The sequence below is a fragment of the Hyperoodon ampullatus genome, assembly GCF_949752795.1.
Source record: "Hyperoodon ampullatus genome assembly, chromosome: 9".
NCBI classification, from domain to species: domain Eukaryota; kingdom Metazoa; phylum Chordata; class Mammalia; order Artiodactyla; family Ziphiidae; genus Hyperoodon; species Hyperoodon ampullatus.
The window spans coordinates 47,583,399-47,600,434 of NC_136922.1; the positions used below are offsets into that span (position 1 = coordinate 47,583,399).

The window sequence follows — 17,036 nt, forward strand, 5'->3', positions numbered from 1 at the left end:
TCTCACCCTACATTTCCTCTTGATGTTTCTGAAGGCTGTGCATACTGAAGTTAGGTAAATCTAACTAGCATCTTCCCTTTGGCTGTCTGTTCAAGGAAGAACGGCTTATATATTTTGATAAATTTGGAATTCCTAGGTTTATGCCTCATGAAGACTGGCTTTTCCATTCCTTTTTCTTTATGGCCCCAATCCCAGGGGATTTGGACAGGCACTAGCACCAGCTTTTAGGAGGAAGTAGTTACTTGTTTGTGTGAGATGTTAGGGTGCTGGGGTGATCTGGGCCCAATCAATGGTCCAGAAACATTAACTGAATATCTGCTTTTGCCAGGCACTGGGCTAGACACTAGGGGTAAAATGACACCCAATATATGGCCAAAAAGTATGGGGGAACCAGAAATAGATCTATATGAGTTAAGGTTAAGATGAGATAAAGCCTGCAGAGAAATAGGCTACAAAACAGGGGGAGCCAGACTGTGAAGAACCTGCATGGCTGAGCTGAAGAACTTCAGTTGGAGTCTATCAATCAGTGATTCTCAAAGCACGGCCGCCAACCAGCTCTATCAGCATCACCTAGGAACCGGTTAGACATGCAAGTTCTTGGACCCCACATAGACCTAATGAAGTGGTAACTCTGAGAGTAGATCCCCATAGCCCTTGTGTTAACCAGCTCTACAGATATTTCTGATGTACACCAAACTTTGAGAACCACTGCTCTGATGATAGAAAGGCCTGGAAGGGTTTGTTTATTTTAAAAGCTCACTTTTATGGTGATATAATTCACATGCCATGCAAGTCACTTGTTTAAAGTATACAATTCAATGATTTTTAGCATTTTCACAGAATTGTGCAACTAGCAATGCAACCTAATTTTAAGACATTATCATCATCCACCAAAGAAACCCCGTACTTCATAGTCACTCTCCATTCCCTTCCCACTAAACCTCTAGTCCCAGGCCACCACTAATCTACTTTCTGGCTCCATGGATTTGCCTATTATAGACATTTCACATAAATGGAATCACATAACATGTGGTCTTTTGTGGCTGGCTTCTTTCATTTAGCATAATGTTTTCAAGGGTCATCCATGTTGTATCAGAACTTCCTTTTTATGGCCAAATAATACTGCATTGTATGGATATACCACATTTTGTTTATCCATTTGTCTTCTGTTGAACATCTGTGTTGTTTCCACTTTTTGGCTATCGTAAATAATTCTGTTATGAACATCCGTGGGCACATTTTTATGTTTTCATTTCTCTTGGGTATATAACCTGGAAGAGTTTTTTTTTTTTTTTTTTTTTTTTTTTTTTTTTTTTTTGTGGTACGCGGGCCTCTCACTGTTGTGGCCCCTCCCGCTGCGGAGCACAGGCTCCGGATGCGCAGGCTCAGCAGCCATGGCTCACGGGCCCAGCCGCTCCGCGGCATATGGGATCCTCCCAGACCGGGGCACGAACCCGCATCCCCTGCATCGGCAGGCGGACTCTCAACCACTGCGCCACCAGGGAGGCCCTAACCTGGAAGAGTTTTAAGAACACATATTGACACAGCCAGTTGAATGTTTTAGTATATTTGTTATTTAGTTTGGAACAATGCTTCGCATTCTTTTGCCTCCATACCATTCACACGTCCAGAACACTCCATCAGCAACTATTCTCACCGTTCCCTTTTTAGGTAGTGGTGTGAGGGTAGGAGGTGGATTGTGTAGTTGGAAATATGCTCCTCCCCTTGCATCCTCTGGGTCTCCTGTAGCAACTCCTCCCCCTGCCCCACAGTTGAGAATCTCTGGTATAGAGGCATAGGAGCAGAAGTAAAGACATGGATTAAGAAGCTATTGTAGGCTTCCCTGGTGGCGCAGTGGTTGAGAGTCCGCCTGCCGATGCAGGGGACACGGGTTCGTGCCCCAGTCCGGGAAGATCCCAAATGCCGCGGAGCGGCTGGGCCCGTGAGCCATGGCCGCTGAGCCTGCGCGTCCGGAGCCTGTGCTCCGCAACGGGAGAGGCCACAACAGTGAGAGGCCCGTGTACCGCAAAAAAAAAAAAAAAAAAGAAGAAGCTATTGTAACAGTTTAGTCCACAGGTGATGTGCATCTGAGCCAGGGCAAGTTTAGAAGGGATGGACTTGTTGAATCTGAACCATCATCATTAGTGACTCATAGCCTTCTGCCAATTTCCAACTATGCTGCACAGGCAAAGTCGTACACTGACTTGCCTTTGGTGTGAAGTATTTTTCAGCATTGCTTTCTCTCCTGGAGGGAGAAAAGCCATAGAAGAGCATCACTTCTCAGAGAACAGTCTTTGCCTGCAAAATCCAAAGCCACCCTGGGCGCAGCTCACAGCCTCCTCATTTTAATGTTTGAATTTTCACCTTCTGACAACTTGAAATACAAATGATTTCTGAGCCAAATTATTTCTTGGTAATTTAATGCAAAATGCTCTGTGTTGTGATCTGATCTGCTAAAGGTGGGAGGAACCATAAGATTCATATCTGTGATAGTTTCCTATGGCTGCTGTAACAAACTACTACAAATTCAGTGATTTAATACAATACCAATTTATTCTTTTTCAGCGCTGGAGCTCAGAAGTCTAAAATGAATGTTATGGGGCTACAGTCAAGGCATTGACAGGGAATCCAGAAACTGGGGGTGGGGGCTGGATTCTATTTCCTTGGCTTTACCAGAGTCTAGGGCCACATTCTTTGTATTCCTTGGTTTATGGCCCCTTCCTCTATCTTCAAAGCCAGTGGTTTACATCTTCTCTCTCCACCTCTGTTTTGCTGTTTCAATCACCAGACCTTCTTCTCTTCTGCCAGCTGTCTCTCTCTGCCTCTCTTTTGTAAGACTATTTGCGACCGCACTTAGGACCCACCCAGATAGTTCAAGAGAATCTCCCCACCCAAGATCCTTAACTTAGTCACATCTGCCAAAACCTTTTCTCCCCTAAGTAAGATAACATTCACAGGTTTCAGGCATTAGGCCCTGCATAGCTTTGGTGGCCATTATTCAGCCTACCTCAGTATTAAATCAGCACACTGCTGCTTCTGGGTCAATTCTTGTGTGTTAATGAAGGGTATATGGAAAAGAGAAGAGTAATTTGGAAGCATATACCATTTCCTGGAATCCTTTCATTCAGCAAACTTATACACAGGGACTGAACGCTGGGCCAGGAGGCCCAGAAGCAGGAGGCTCCACGTCCTGCTGCTGTGGTAGCAGCTGTGGCCGCACAGGCCAGCATTCCCACTGTGCCTGCACCCTCGCAGCCCAGCTGAAGCGGCCTGTGCAGTCAGCAGAAGGCTTCTTCAATGAGTCACTGTGGTTTTCTGACTTGTGGCAAACTCCTCACCTGCTTTGTTCAACTGTCTCCCAGGCTAGTGCCACAGGAGATATTAATAAAGTCGACCTGCTTATAAATAATGGGTTGGCCCAAAAGTTCGTTCGGGTTTTCGGTACCATCTTATGGAAAGCCTGAGTGAACTTTTTGGCCAACCCAGTACCTCCTTTGGTGACCCACAATAGGAAATCTCCGCTGGCACTTTTCCATGCATCTCTACTTTGTTATCTCTTTTCCACATGGATCCCAAATGCTCATCATGAAATTTACCGAGGTACCCATGGGGGTTTGTGAGGCTCAACAAGACAGAGATTAGGATGCATGGTCTCTAGGCAACTTCTACCAAAGAGATGGCCCGCCTCCACATCCACTGTCTCTAGCTCAGGGCGATATGCAGGGCCCTGGAATTAGTACCTCAGAGGGTGGGAAGATAAATAAGATGAAGTGCTTCAATTTGGGGAGTTTAAGATAAGCAGGCCAGAAAGGATACGAACATCCAAACCTGTTCTGAGACAGGCTACAGGAGAGGGGTGGGTAGATCTGGGGGAATTACTCTTGACTGGGGGGAGGGCGAGTCAGGGAAGACTCCTCGGACGCGTTTGGTGGGTTGGGACTTGCCCACAGATGGGATGAGCGTGTTTCCGGAGCACAGATAAGGTCAGAATGAAAAAAGAATCCCAAGCCTGGAAGACTGAGAGGTGAGTGAAAGAGGGAAAGCCAGGAAGAAAGGCAGATGTGGCGAAGGAGAGTTTCTGTATTTGATAGTTTTGGTTCCGAAATGGCCAGCAGAAGGAAAGGTCTAGAGAGCAGATATAATGTTACGCCTGGAGCTTAGAGACTGGGGTAAGACTGGGGATTAGAGAATTGGGGGTTATCCCCAGAGGGTCACCATGGATGTGGACAGGAATAAGGGTCCAAGGCAAACATCTACCTTGAGGGCACAGAGAGCACTGTGAGAGACACCGGAGTTCTAAAACACAAACCGACAATGACACAAACAAACCACGAGAAACTCAGGAGGGAAACCAGGAGGTTGCACCATGCAGATGGCCAGCAAAGGGAGCATCCAGAGTCCCCTCTCTCTCGCAGAGGAACTGCCATAAAGCCGACCTTGTCATTTTGTATTTATCATTTGTGGTCAAGTGTATTCAAATGCCATGCAGGATATTTATGAAATTTGGCAGGTTTTACAGAAGGTTATTTAGGCAGGAGGGCAGGATAAGTCAATTTATGCAACTGAATCCAGCTGATAAAAACCCTCGAAGCTATGATGCTCTTTGCACTGTGACCTATCAATGTATTTAATTCTAGACTTTATGCTAAGAACCATTTTGTTACTGGAAAATGGGACTAAATTCTGTGAGTTGGATAGAAAATCCTAACAGTGAGCACACGTGTCCATGAAACAATCAGAGTCCCGTGAAGTGGCTTGGCTTTTGCTGAAATTATTTGCAGATATTCATGTTGCTACTTGTTCAATTACTTTATCATCTGCTGGTAGTTATAAACAGAAAAATGGAAGTAGGGACTAAAAGTTTAAGAAAAATGACTGGGGGGAAATATGGCCAAATGGAGCACATTTGGCTATGACTGTTGTGAGCTGAACTAGGCCAATATGGACATTCACAATTTGTCATATTCTTTTCAACGACTGTCGGTAGTCTCTGAAGATTAGAAGTCAGCAGGAGTGACCTGCCTTCTCCTAGACAAACTTCCTGTTAGGTGCCATGCTCCAATTAAAGCAAGTTTCAGACAGAATTCTACCCTATGTTCAGCTACTTATTAACAAGTAGGCACAAAAACATGTACTGAAAACTGGGTCCAAATTCCATTCTGTCTCTTTAAGTACTTTAACAAGTACTTTGCCTAAAATGATCCCTCTGAGGCAACGACAACAATGGTCTTATGATGGGACCAACTAACCTCTTAATCAGATCAGGTGACAGGATTCTTTATTATGGGATGAGGGTAAGAGGCACCTGTTCTGAATGAGTTCTAGAATTTAGGGTACTCTACCAGAAGCATTCATGGGGGTGTGGGCCCACCTGGCTATTATACCCGATTTATGAAAGAGGAAAGGGCCTGTACGACACTTCCAGCTACCACACGTCTTGAACACCCCGTTTTTCCCCCAGGGATCAATTGTTTCTATCATCCTTGTGGAGCAAATTCAGAGGGCAAGAGTCGAGTCACCTGTCTTTGAAGTGTGGACTACTGAGTACAGTATTTCAAGTGTTAACTCAGCAACCCGAGTGTAAATTAACTTGCACATACACACATTCATGGTACTGTTTAAACTGAAGTACATTAAGGTAAATTACAAAAATATAATTATAATAATTAACTTTCTTTTTACACGAATATGGAAAAAGCCACTGTGGTAAGCTGAATAATGGCCCCTAAAAATGTTCACGTCCTAATCCCTAGAATTTGTGAATATTACCTTACATGGCAGAAGGAAGGTTGCAGATGTGATTAAGTTAGGTATTTTGAGATGGGAAGATTATCCTGGATTATTTGTAGGCCCTACATTTAATCATGAGTGTCCTTATAAGGGGGAGACAGAGGGAGAAGAGACTGTGGAAGAGGCGATGTGATGGTGGAATCAGAGGTGATGAAGGGGAGGAAGAGGGAGGAAGAGGCCACCAGCTAAAGAACACAGGTGACCCCTGGAAGCTGAGGAAATCGGGGGAAACAGCTGCTCCCCTCAGAGTGTCCAGGGGAAACCAGCCTTACCAACACCTTGACTTTAGCCTAGTGAAACTGATCTGGACTTCTAACCTCCAGAACTGTCTGAGAACAAATTTACGTTGTTTTAAGCCACTAAATTTGTGGTCATTCATTATAGGGGCAATAGGAAATGAATGTAGTCATCAATATATATATATATTTTTCCCGGTACGCGGGCCTCTCACTGTTGTGGCCTCTCCCGTTGCGGATCACAGGCTCGGGACGCGCAGGCTCAGCGGCCATGGCTCACGGGCCGAGCCGCTCCGTGGCATGTGGGATCTTCCCGGACCGGGGCACGAACCCGTGTTCCCTGCATCAGCAGGTGGACTCTCAACCACTGCACCACCAGGGAAGCCCTATAGTCATCAGTATTAATGTTAGTAGCATCTTGGTCCAGCTCATGGAAATTTCCATGGGAGCTGTTTTGAAAACCCTTGCCATACATGGCTGACAGTTCTTGGGTTATTAAAAAAGACGCTGTCCTGAGGGCCATAGAGAGAGGACCTTTAGTGTCTAAAGGTCCGGGCCCAGGATTCATTCCTGCCGGCTTTAGTCTGTTTCCTTCCCTCAGCTGCCATGGATCGTCATCTGTGCCCTAAAGGCTTGCTTTACTTCCCCTAGATGTTTTGATTTTTGTCCCATGGGGGCCTCGGGCCTTCCCCTGGGTGGGGGGGGCCTGCTGCCTCCCTCCCCTAGGTCTGCCCCACTAGGGAAACTTCAGGACTTGTCCTGTCCCCAGTCTCTCTCTTGAGCACTGGTGAGGTCCCAGAAGAGACTGGGTGGGTGGGTATGAATTTGCCTTGTGCCTGGAGCTCCCAGGAGTTTTGTCTTCTCCAACTAGCCCACACTCAGCAATTTGTTAAGAATTTTAGCTGAATCCTTCTTATTAGCTTTTATGACATCTGTCATCTCCAGCAGGTAAGTGCCCATGTCCTGTCTCTCCTTGGAGGAGCCTGTGTTTCCTTAGATTTTGTGTAAGCTGGTGGCTCTGCAACCATAGCTCTATGGTAGATTCAAGGAAAGTTGCGATTTCATAGATTAGTTAGCAACTTTGGTGAGGTTGTAAGAATAAAAGCAGCCTCGTTTTCTACGTCCTAAGAAGAAGCCAGACATCCATTTTATATTTTTTGGCTCATCTATGAATTTGATTTTTTTCCTCATAGCACCTTACTGAGAAAACATTTGGAAAGAAACACTGTTGTTTCCTGACATACCGGTAATATGAACGCCACACAAATCTATTAAAATATTCAGGTAGTTGTGCATTACCCTTAGAACTCTCTCTCCCAGAGAATAAGCAATCATCTGCAAAATTAAAATGATCACAACTTTAGCAGAAAAGATCTAAGACTGAGATATAGTGGTTAAGAAGCTGGGTTTGAAATGTGGACTTAATTATATATCTTCAGATAGACAGCTTCTTTTGTGCAGTGGCTTCTGACCCATCTTGAAATCATTGCTATCATTTTCCTGAGACTTGCAAGGAAAAAAAATCTGATTGGATAGTATTCACCTCTGCCAAGCCAAGGCATGGACTTACGTGCTAAAGGCTTTCAGCCAGATAGTCTACTTAAGAAGCCTTCAAGTATCTTGAAGGGAAACTGGTGATTAAAAAGAAAAAAAAAAAAAGCCTTTATTATAGGGAAACCCAGCTGCCTGGAATAAGTACAATGTTAACAATTATACATAAAATATCTATATTATGAAGTAATGCAAAATAAATTCCTGAACATGGAGCTGATTCTAACATGATAATTGGCTATTCTGAGGCTTTCCCCCCACCCCCAGGGCATGGCAATGAAGCCACAGTAGCTTTTAACTTCACAAGAAAATTGTGTCATTTCTCAAAAGCACCTAGTCAGTCATAAACATTTATTGAACATGCTCTAGATTAGCTGCTGTGGGAATCTAAAAGGTTGTAAAATAAATAAGTATTCTGAATAATTGTCAGAAAGGTATCAAGTTCTTTCTGAACCCACTTTTTCTAAATATATAATCCCCAGTGATAATTCACCATCACACCATAGTCCCAGCCCCTTTGTTTTTCACACTATTGTGTCCTTTGGGGTTGGAACAAAGCCAGCTACAGATTTCTCCCAAGAACCTTTAATCTCCCCGACACCTGGCTAGGAACCCTCCTGACCCCGAGGTACCCGTGCTCTCAAGCATAGCCTTGACAACCCCAAACCACCTTTCAACCAGGGACCTGGTTGAATGAAGATGTCCTTATTCCCCTCCACAAAAAATCTGAGATGGCTAATTTATGCCGAAGTGTCATTTACTGATACATCTTTCTTCAGAGGATACCTTCCTTGTAATTTTTGTTTTTTAATTTTCTTTTTAATGAGAACAGAGAATGGAAGCATCTCAGGCAGGAATCTTCCCCATGTCCTTCATCTCACTCTGTGGGCTGGCTACCTAATCTGTATGACAGGCTAGTCCGTATGTAGACAGACCTTTCTATTTTTCATATTCAAGATGAGGCTGCAGATCACTCTTGGTAGAGCATGTTTTCCAGTAAGTGTAATGAGGTTGGGCTGTGTTATCCATATATTCCCACCTATTCCTCTTCATTACGCCTGTGTTGGCAGTGTAATCTTTAGAAACAGAACAGATTTTTCTCCTCTACTTTGTCCTGCTTGAATCTCCAGCTTGGAATCAGAGTGTTGCTTTACTGTTTGGGGCTTACTTAACTGGCTCTAATCCCTATCCAAGTTTCTGGGGCTCCAGGTTTCCTGGGAACTATTCTGTAAAGTGAATAAAGCAGACCAATGATCCCGGCCTGTCTCCTTTAACCAGCTAAGCACCTAAGGGGCACTCCTTCTTCAGGGGAGAGTCTCCTTGGATAGACCTGAGACATCTGTGCACATCACTGTATAAATATTCACTATGAGCCCTCTGTGCTAGAGCGTTGTGTTTCGCTCAAGTGTTAACAGGGTGAAAAAGACATTCAGTAAAGGAGTTCTCTGCAATCTGACCACAGTAAAGAACTTGCTATGAGACCTCTAGAGTTTAAATGAGGAAGCAGGGGCTTCCCTGGTGGCACAGTGGTTGAGAGTCCGCCTGCCGATGCAGGGGACACGGGTTCATGCCCCGGTCCGGGAAGATCCCACATGCCGCGGAGCGGCTGGGCCTGTGAGCCATGGCCGCTGAGCCCGTGCGTCCGGAGCCTGTGCGTCCGGAGCCTGTGCTCCGCAACGGGAGAGGCCACAACAGTGAGAAGCCCGCATACCGCAAAAAAATAAATAAATAAATAAATAAATAAATAAATGAGGAAGCAAAACTACACCTCCCTACCTGCCGTCCATTTAGAAATACTACATGACAGAAATGAAAAGGGCCTCAGAGTTTAGCCAAGCCAGCTTGGCTAGGGGACAGGGATGGATGCAGGAAGAACTGAGCACTTCATTTACCAACAAGAGAATCTCCACTTATATTCATTTTTTTTGTACTTTACTGTATAAGATTTGTTACAATGAAAGAGTTCTCTCCTAGGGATGTGTGCAAAGATATATACAAGACTATTTGCTGAAGCATTATTTGTAATAGGGAAATACTGGAAACAATCTAAATGCCCATCACTAGAATAATGTAGTCTAGTTATTTAATGGAATGCTGTAGAGCAGAGAAAATTAACAAACTAGAACTACATATATGTACACAGATAAATTTCAAATAGATAGTGTTGAGACTTAAAATACAAATTAGATGCATAAATGTATCGAGTATTTGAAGTTTAAATATAAAAAACAATATTGTGCACTGTTTTAGAATATACACATGTGTAGTTAAAGCATAAAAACGTAGATATGAGTGTTGCATATCAATTTCGGAGACAGGTTTCCTCTCTCCTTCAGGGAAGGGGATTAGGTACATTGGGGATTTCAATGGTATCTGTACTATTTAAGTTTTTAATATGGTGTTATATCAGTGTTTGTCTTTTTCCATATAAAATTTTGTGTCTGAAATATTTCACTATAACACTTTTAAAAAGAAACGGTTCTGTTTTTAAAAAGCTTGAAAGCCAATGAGCTACGACAAGGGGTTCAGGAATGCTGATATTTGAAGTTACAATGGTCTCCAAGCAACCCTCTGTGGCACTTTCCAGCAGTGACCTTCTAAAGCCCATCCTGCCTTCTGGAGCCTTGGATCTCGAGCCTTTGCAAGCCTATGGCAAAATGCATATTATACCCCTACCTCCATCTTTGATTCTCATTAAGTTGGTCTCAGGTTTTTATTGAGCATACCAGTGATTCTAGTGGGCATGGTCAGGATACCTTTGAGAAAGATGCTAAAGGTAAGCAAATCAAATCCCAGGAGCCCATGGTCCTTCAAACCTTCGCCAAGGACTCATTGCTAATAATGATCTAAAGTAGGGGCTGCTGATCCAAACAGCATCAGTGCTATGACTTTTGTATACTTGTTAGTGGTTATTCCTGTTTCATGTTCAACATCATGAAAACCTTTTAAACCTGTGCGGTTTTGAAGATGGGGGTACAGGAACAGCAGATAATGTTAAGATATGATGGGGAAAGTTAAAAACAAGTACTGAAAGGAAAATATTTTTATTTTCCAAATTTAGGAGGTATTGAATTTAGATAAATGGATTTACGTTGCTACAAATGATCAGGTATGGAACAAAGAGTGTACGGTGAATTATAAAAACACTCCTTGGCATTAATTGGGGAGAGATGCTGTTAAATCCTCTTGTACTCCATTATTAAGATAATACATGCTTTCAACATATCAAAAATATAGAAAATGTAAAGAAGATTATAAAAATTACCAGTAATATCATGACTGAAATATCAATAACAGCTGCTTGTTACTTGTGAACCGGTTGATGTCAAGTTCACAGTTTGAAATTGGCAAAGGCGGAAGTATTTACACCACAGAAACAGACAAATGCTATAAACCAACTCCCTCACTTCCACCCCAGATAAGTAGTTAAATTTTTACTAGCAAAGTATTGAGCCCATCTGACTTATATGTGTATTTCCCCCCAAATTTAGATAATGCTATAATGCAGTTTTGAAAGTGCAGATGTATATCAGACCGAAAGTATATTCTGAGAAATATCTTGGGAAATTAACAGGAGCATCCCTTTCACATATTGAGTGCAGGGGGAGCAAGGACCTCAAGGCTTCCCAGGGCCAAAGGGCATGACAGGCCATGGCCTCCCTGGCAGGAAGGTAAGTATTTCAGGACCTAAGAGAAATGCTTAGGTTTAGGATCTCAGTAGCTTAACTTGAACTCTGGAAGAGCTCTCATGCACTTGACACTCTTCTCCTTACAAAGCTCAGAGGAAAAAATCCATTTCAGAGTGAATCCTTATGCATTTCTTTTCCTAACTACAAACAGGTTTACTTTATGAAATCTCATTTTCTTCAAACTCAAAAGCCAGCTGATAAGGAATAAATCCTTACAACGTACCATGTAGAAGATACCAGATAACTCAGGTGTTAACCTGTATAACAGTTGAAGTTCCTAAAGGCAGTGAGCTAATCGGATGGCATCTCATGGTCTCCTCACCTTGAGGTCCCGAGTTCATCATGAATTAGATTATGGTACCTGGGGGGATGTAAATAAAATGCCCCCCCATTTTTTTCATATAGTATATTCATATCAACAAGAACCACAGGTCTTCAAGAGGTACCACAGCTGCAAAGAAATAAAACTTTAGGGTTCATCTTATTTGGTGTTAATATTCACATTCTAAGCTTATCTTTTCATCGTATTATAAAGGGAGAGCATGGAGAACGGGGCAATGTGGGAAAGAAAGGGGATAAAGGGGAAATTGGAGATCCCGGACCCCAAGGAAAACAGGCAAGAAGTGATTTTTAACATCTTATGGTAATTGTATACAGTAACTTCTTCCAACCTACATTGACTGTTACTCTTCTTCCACTAAGTAGGGCTTACACGGACCAAGAGGAGACCGAGGACTGACAGTGAGTATCAATCCTGGAGGGTAATTGAGGGGTTTGTGCTCACAAAATGATTGCATTTGTGTTTTAGCTTTAGAAGTGACTTCTTTTGACACAGAATTAGTGCTGACATAGATGCAGGAGGTAATTGAACCCGAATGTGAGGGAGACATAACACCCAGCGCCCTTATCCAGCCTTGTGGTAGAGATATAACTGCCCACCCCCCGGTAGAAAGGTTAACAAGGAGATGAACTGTTTAAAAGAAGCCAGATGAGCAAGGGACTCTTTATTGTACATGATCCTTCACATTTCAGCACGGGGGCTCTTTTTTCCTGAACTAGTTCCTTTAAGAAGTGCTCTGAGAAGAACAGCAATCACAAAATTGGGATTACTTTTATGTACTGACTCACCTATTCAACAAATATTTGTGATGATGTACAAACTTTCCCTGTTCTTCTCTCTTTTGTTCTCTTTTGTTTGCACCACTACAAACAAAAAGCTGACCCCTGAAAGTCCCACAGGATGGGAAAGTTCTAGAATTTCTATAGCAAAGTCTATGTCTTCCTTTCTAACTTTGAGACACTACATCTCCTGGAGTTGAGGAGAAATAGGGACCTTCTCTTCTCCCCCCCTTTTTTTAATTGGGGTATAGTTGTTTTACAATGTTGTGTTAGTTTCTACTGTACAGCAAAGTGAATCAGCCATATGTACACATATATCCCCTCTTTTTTGGATTTCCTTCCCATTTAGGTCACCACAGAGCACTAAGTAGGCTTTTTCCCTTTTTGATTCTTTGGTGGGTCATGGTCTGGGGATGTTGACCTTATGTATAGTGCCAGGAAAACCCAGGGGTGGGAGTTCAAGTGGTGAAGGCGAGAGCTAGACATGTGACAAACAGAACTGTGCATGGTTTTATGGCCCATCTGCCTTTTTCTCTTTGTTGTTCCCCACCAGAAGTCAGACCCTCCCCAGATGCCTATGGAGGATGAAGCAGCTATATATGCAGCAATTTCTCCCTAAAGTAGCAGAGGAGGGTATATGTAAAATGCCCAGAGGAATGTTTCCCATAGGTTTGTACCCTCCCTCCTGTCCCAACATGGAGAGGGGAACTGGTTTCCTTCATCCATGCAGTTGTTCATTCACTTCACCAACGTTTATTGGGCACCTACCCTGGGTCAGGGTCTAAGACAGGCACTGGGAGAATAGTTGAGAGGAAGAGACTCTGTCTCTGGACTCAAGGAGCTCACAGCCTAACGGGAGAGAAAGACAAGCAAAGGATGTTCACCTATAGTTTGATAAATGCTGTGATAGAAGTGATATGTGGGTCCAGAGCAGACAAAATCAGGTATGGCTTGATGCAAATTCTCTTTTCCTTCACTCTTCCCTTTTTGTAGCATTTAGAAAGCCAAGGTCAGCATTAAATGAGATTCTAATATGTGACAGGCTCCTTCATATGAATACCACCCTGACCCAGTACTGCAGGGTGCCTGGGGGGCCCATGTAAAGTACGGCCCCCACTCTGCACCCCTGGACTTCTAGTCCTTCTCCAGTTACACCCCTTCCCCCAGGTGAGGAGTGACCACCCTGAGCGCACGCCCCCCTCTGTACTGCACTCTGGATACACAGGATCTCAGAATTGCCCCAAATGGCCCCAAGTTTGGAAGCTGAGAGCACTGGCCTGTATGCACGAGGTGGCCAAGGGGCAGGCATCTGGGGGGATGGGACGGAGCTTGGATTCACCTCATAAGTGCTGGCTAAGGCCCGGTGCAGCACAGGGCCGGTGGGGAGAGGGTGCAGGGAGAAGGGGACAGGATACAAGCCGCAGCCGCCTCTCACCCAGAACCCACATGAATCCACATGACAGCCCATGAGGTAGGTAGTAGTGTCTTCCCTCCAGATGAAGGCACGCCAAGTCACGCAGAAAGCTTGAACGATACGCCCCAAAACACCTCAATAACAAGTAACAGAGCCGTTAGAGCCAAAGCTGGCTTGTCTGATGCCAAATCCCGGCTGCTCCCCCATGAAGGCTGTTCTTGGAAGGCATCTTTCCTCTCCCCACCCCCATTCTCTCCCTGATCAAATATATTCCCAAACACTCTCAGTGGCACATTCAGTCCAGACTAACAAAGTCCTCTTTTCAGAGGCAAATACCATTGATGAAGTTCAAGTTTTTAATCATTCACACCAAATTGCTTCAGAAAGACTGTTTCTCCGTGTGTCCCTTAAATGTCAGTGTTTCCCAGTGTCTGCCCTCAGTCTTTTCTTCCCAGTCTTCAAACCCTCAGGGAGGGACAGCTATCAAAGTCAGGGGGATGTACAGTTTGAAAAGGCTAAGTTAATATTACAGTAAAGTTGTATGGAGAATGAAAAAATCTTTTTATATTATAAATATAGAAAACAATATGCTTGACAAAAGGGGGTAGGGAGGAGCTAAAAGAGGCAGAGAAGCTCTGCTTCACGCAATCTCGTCTGCCATCCCTGTTTCAACAGCCAACTGTACACTGACATTTCTGAAATCTGCATCCAGCTTGAACCCCTCTCCTGAGCACCAGGCCTCACATCCTACTGCCTACTGGACATCGCCAGCTGGGTGTCCCACAGGTGCCTCAAACCCAGCCAGAATCAAGCTGAACCAGTGATCTTCATTAGCTTCAACATGCCCCTGTTCTATTCCTCCTTATCTCAAAGAGCGGCACTGTTATCATTTGCCTCCTAGACTCCTTTCCCTCATCCTTCCTTCCAATTACTCACCAACCCCCTTCATCTCCTTTTGAAATGTTCCTCCGGGTCATTCCTTCCCATCCATCAATACCACCACGGCTTTCTAGTGTTATCTTCTTTGCCTGAGCTATATAGGAACCTCAGACCCCTCCACTGGCTGCCACAATCACCTTTCTTCTCTGCTACGGACCATGTCTCTTCTCAGTGCTCAGGATAAGTCCACGCTCTTCAGCATGACACAAAGGCTTTCTAAAGTCCATCTGTCTTTCACATTTCCTGTCATTCTTTCAGTCACATTCCCTGAGTCACAAGTTTAATCAAGTACTCCAGTGCACTGCACTTTGTGTGTTCCATCCTCTGCCTGAAAAGCTCTTTCTCCTCCTCTCCCCACCCCACCCAGGTCAGAGTCTGCCTAACCTCCCTAGACCACAGGCCCACACCCTCTCTCCCATCCCTGGTATTCCCGGCAGACCAGCGTGGTTCCTTAGCTCCAAGCCAATAGAATAGTACTTACAAAAGTATTTATTTATTTGCCTACTTCTTACTAGACTCATGTAAACATGAGTCCTTTGAAGGGGTATAAACTTGTTGCCTTCATCATTGGCACTGAGTAGCCAACGTGGTCATTCAGCAATTTTAATGGAAAGGGTGAAACTATTCCAGTGACTTAAAAGCAAAGAATACAAGGAAAAGATTTACACACACACACACACACACACACACACACACACACACATGACTACTTAAAGCATATTAGACCTGGGGACAAAGGACAAAGACTGTGCATAAGAGAATACAACTTGGAAACATACATATAAAATTCAGCCTCACAAATAGTAAGTGTAATTTAAAACAATGAGATATTTTGCTCTATCAAGTGGCAAAGATTATATAATAATAATAATAACCAGTGTTGTGTCTCTAAAACAAAATGGGTTTTCTTATATACTGTTGTTAGAGGCGTCCGTTACTACAACTTTTCTGGAGGATTGTAAGGCACTCTGCATCAAGAACCTTAAAATGGCCATGCATCTGACTTCAGTAATCAAGTTTTTCAGAATACTTAATAATATGGGAAATTAATTACTACATAATGTTAAGTGAAAAACTATAATCATAATACTTAGTGAAAAGTATTTTCTCCACTTGTAAAAAATTAAACACAAGTATATTAAATACATAACGTTTCCCCTTCCTAGATAATATAAATATATTAATAGACATTTCCCCTTTCCAGACATACTCTAGTTTCAGATTTATGAAATCTCTCTCTAAATGTGGAAAAGCATGACAAAGCCTAAAAAAAAAAAAAGATAACTGTTGACTCTTTCATTTCATATAATTTTTAAAATCTCACATTGGGAGTTCTTTTTGTATAGCCACTTGAAATCATTGGCTTTTACTCAATTTACAGAAAAAGAAATTAAATTAAAATGCCCTGAATATTCTCTGTACATGCTTCTGTTAAGCCATGTTACCGTCTATGTCACCTTCACCTCACTTCTGTCATTATAGGTTTTCTCCTTTAAAACTTTACTTTTGCAACTGTTACATTATATCTTCTTAGAACAGGTCCACTGCTCTTTCCAGTTCAGATTTTCTGGGCTTCCGCTTCTCTCATCTGTTAAGTTAATCATCCCTGTCAGCTTCTTGTCTTTGGCAGATGTAGAATCCTGACTTCTCCAGTCTCATCCCATGGCATTTGTAAACATGCCATGCAGGGCAGGATGTTGGCAGATTGATTCCTAGTACCCAGTTCATCTCAGGCCCTTCTGATGGAGCTGGTGAGCAGCGGGACCTGCAAGGAGCATCCAGGAACCCAGGGAGGTTTCATGGAAGAGCCCAAGTGAGCGTATTAGGAAACTGGAGAGAAGACTTGCAAATTTGGGGATTGGTACAGAAAAAAAGGAGGGAATACAGCATTGGATGAGATCCCTTTTGGCCCTGGTGCTTGTCCTGGTTTGTCAGCACATGTGGGTTAAACCATGTAACTGAAAGCATGCATTGCCCACACCATTATTTTCCTCGGAGTCTGCAGGGGATTGGTTCCCAGACACGCCCACCATGCCCAACCCAGTAGGTACCAAAATCCGTGGATGCTCAAGTCCCGCATATAAAATGGCGCAGTACAGTCAGCCCTCCGTATTATGGATGCAGAACCCATGGCTATGGAGGGCCGACTGTAGGTAGTACATCTTTTGTGGGGCCAGACCCTGTGTGCGTGTTACCTCATTTAATCCCACAACATCCCTGAGACACAGACACTGTTAGGTCACTTCATGCCCAAGGTCACACAGCTGATAAATACTGGAGCTGCAATTTGAACTCCAA

At 43.6% G+C, this 17,036-nt stretch overlaps 1 protein-coding gene across 1 annotated transcript in view; it reads left to right on the forward strand.

Annotated features, from left to right (window-relative positions):
- Nucleotides 1-17,036, forward strand: part of COL28A1 (collagen type XXVIII alpha 1 chain) — a gene marked incomplete at both ends in the record, with an annotated part of 144,417 nt that overhangs the window by 110,339 nt on the left and 17,042 nt on the right. The window contains 3 exon segments of the mRNA XM_079711823.1: nt 11,180-11,248; nt 11,802-11,882; nt 11,972-12,007. Of these exon segments, the coding sequence (XP_079567949.1) occupies nt 11,180-11,248; nt 11,802-11,882; nt 11,972-12,007 (186 nt within the window).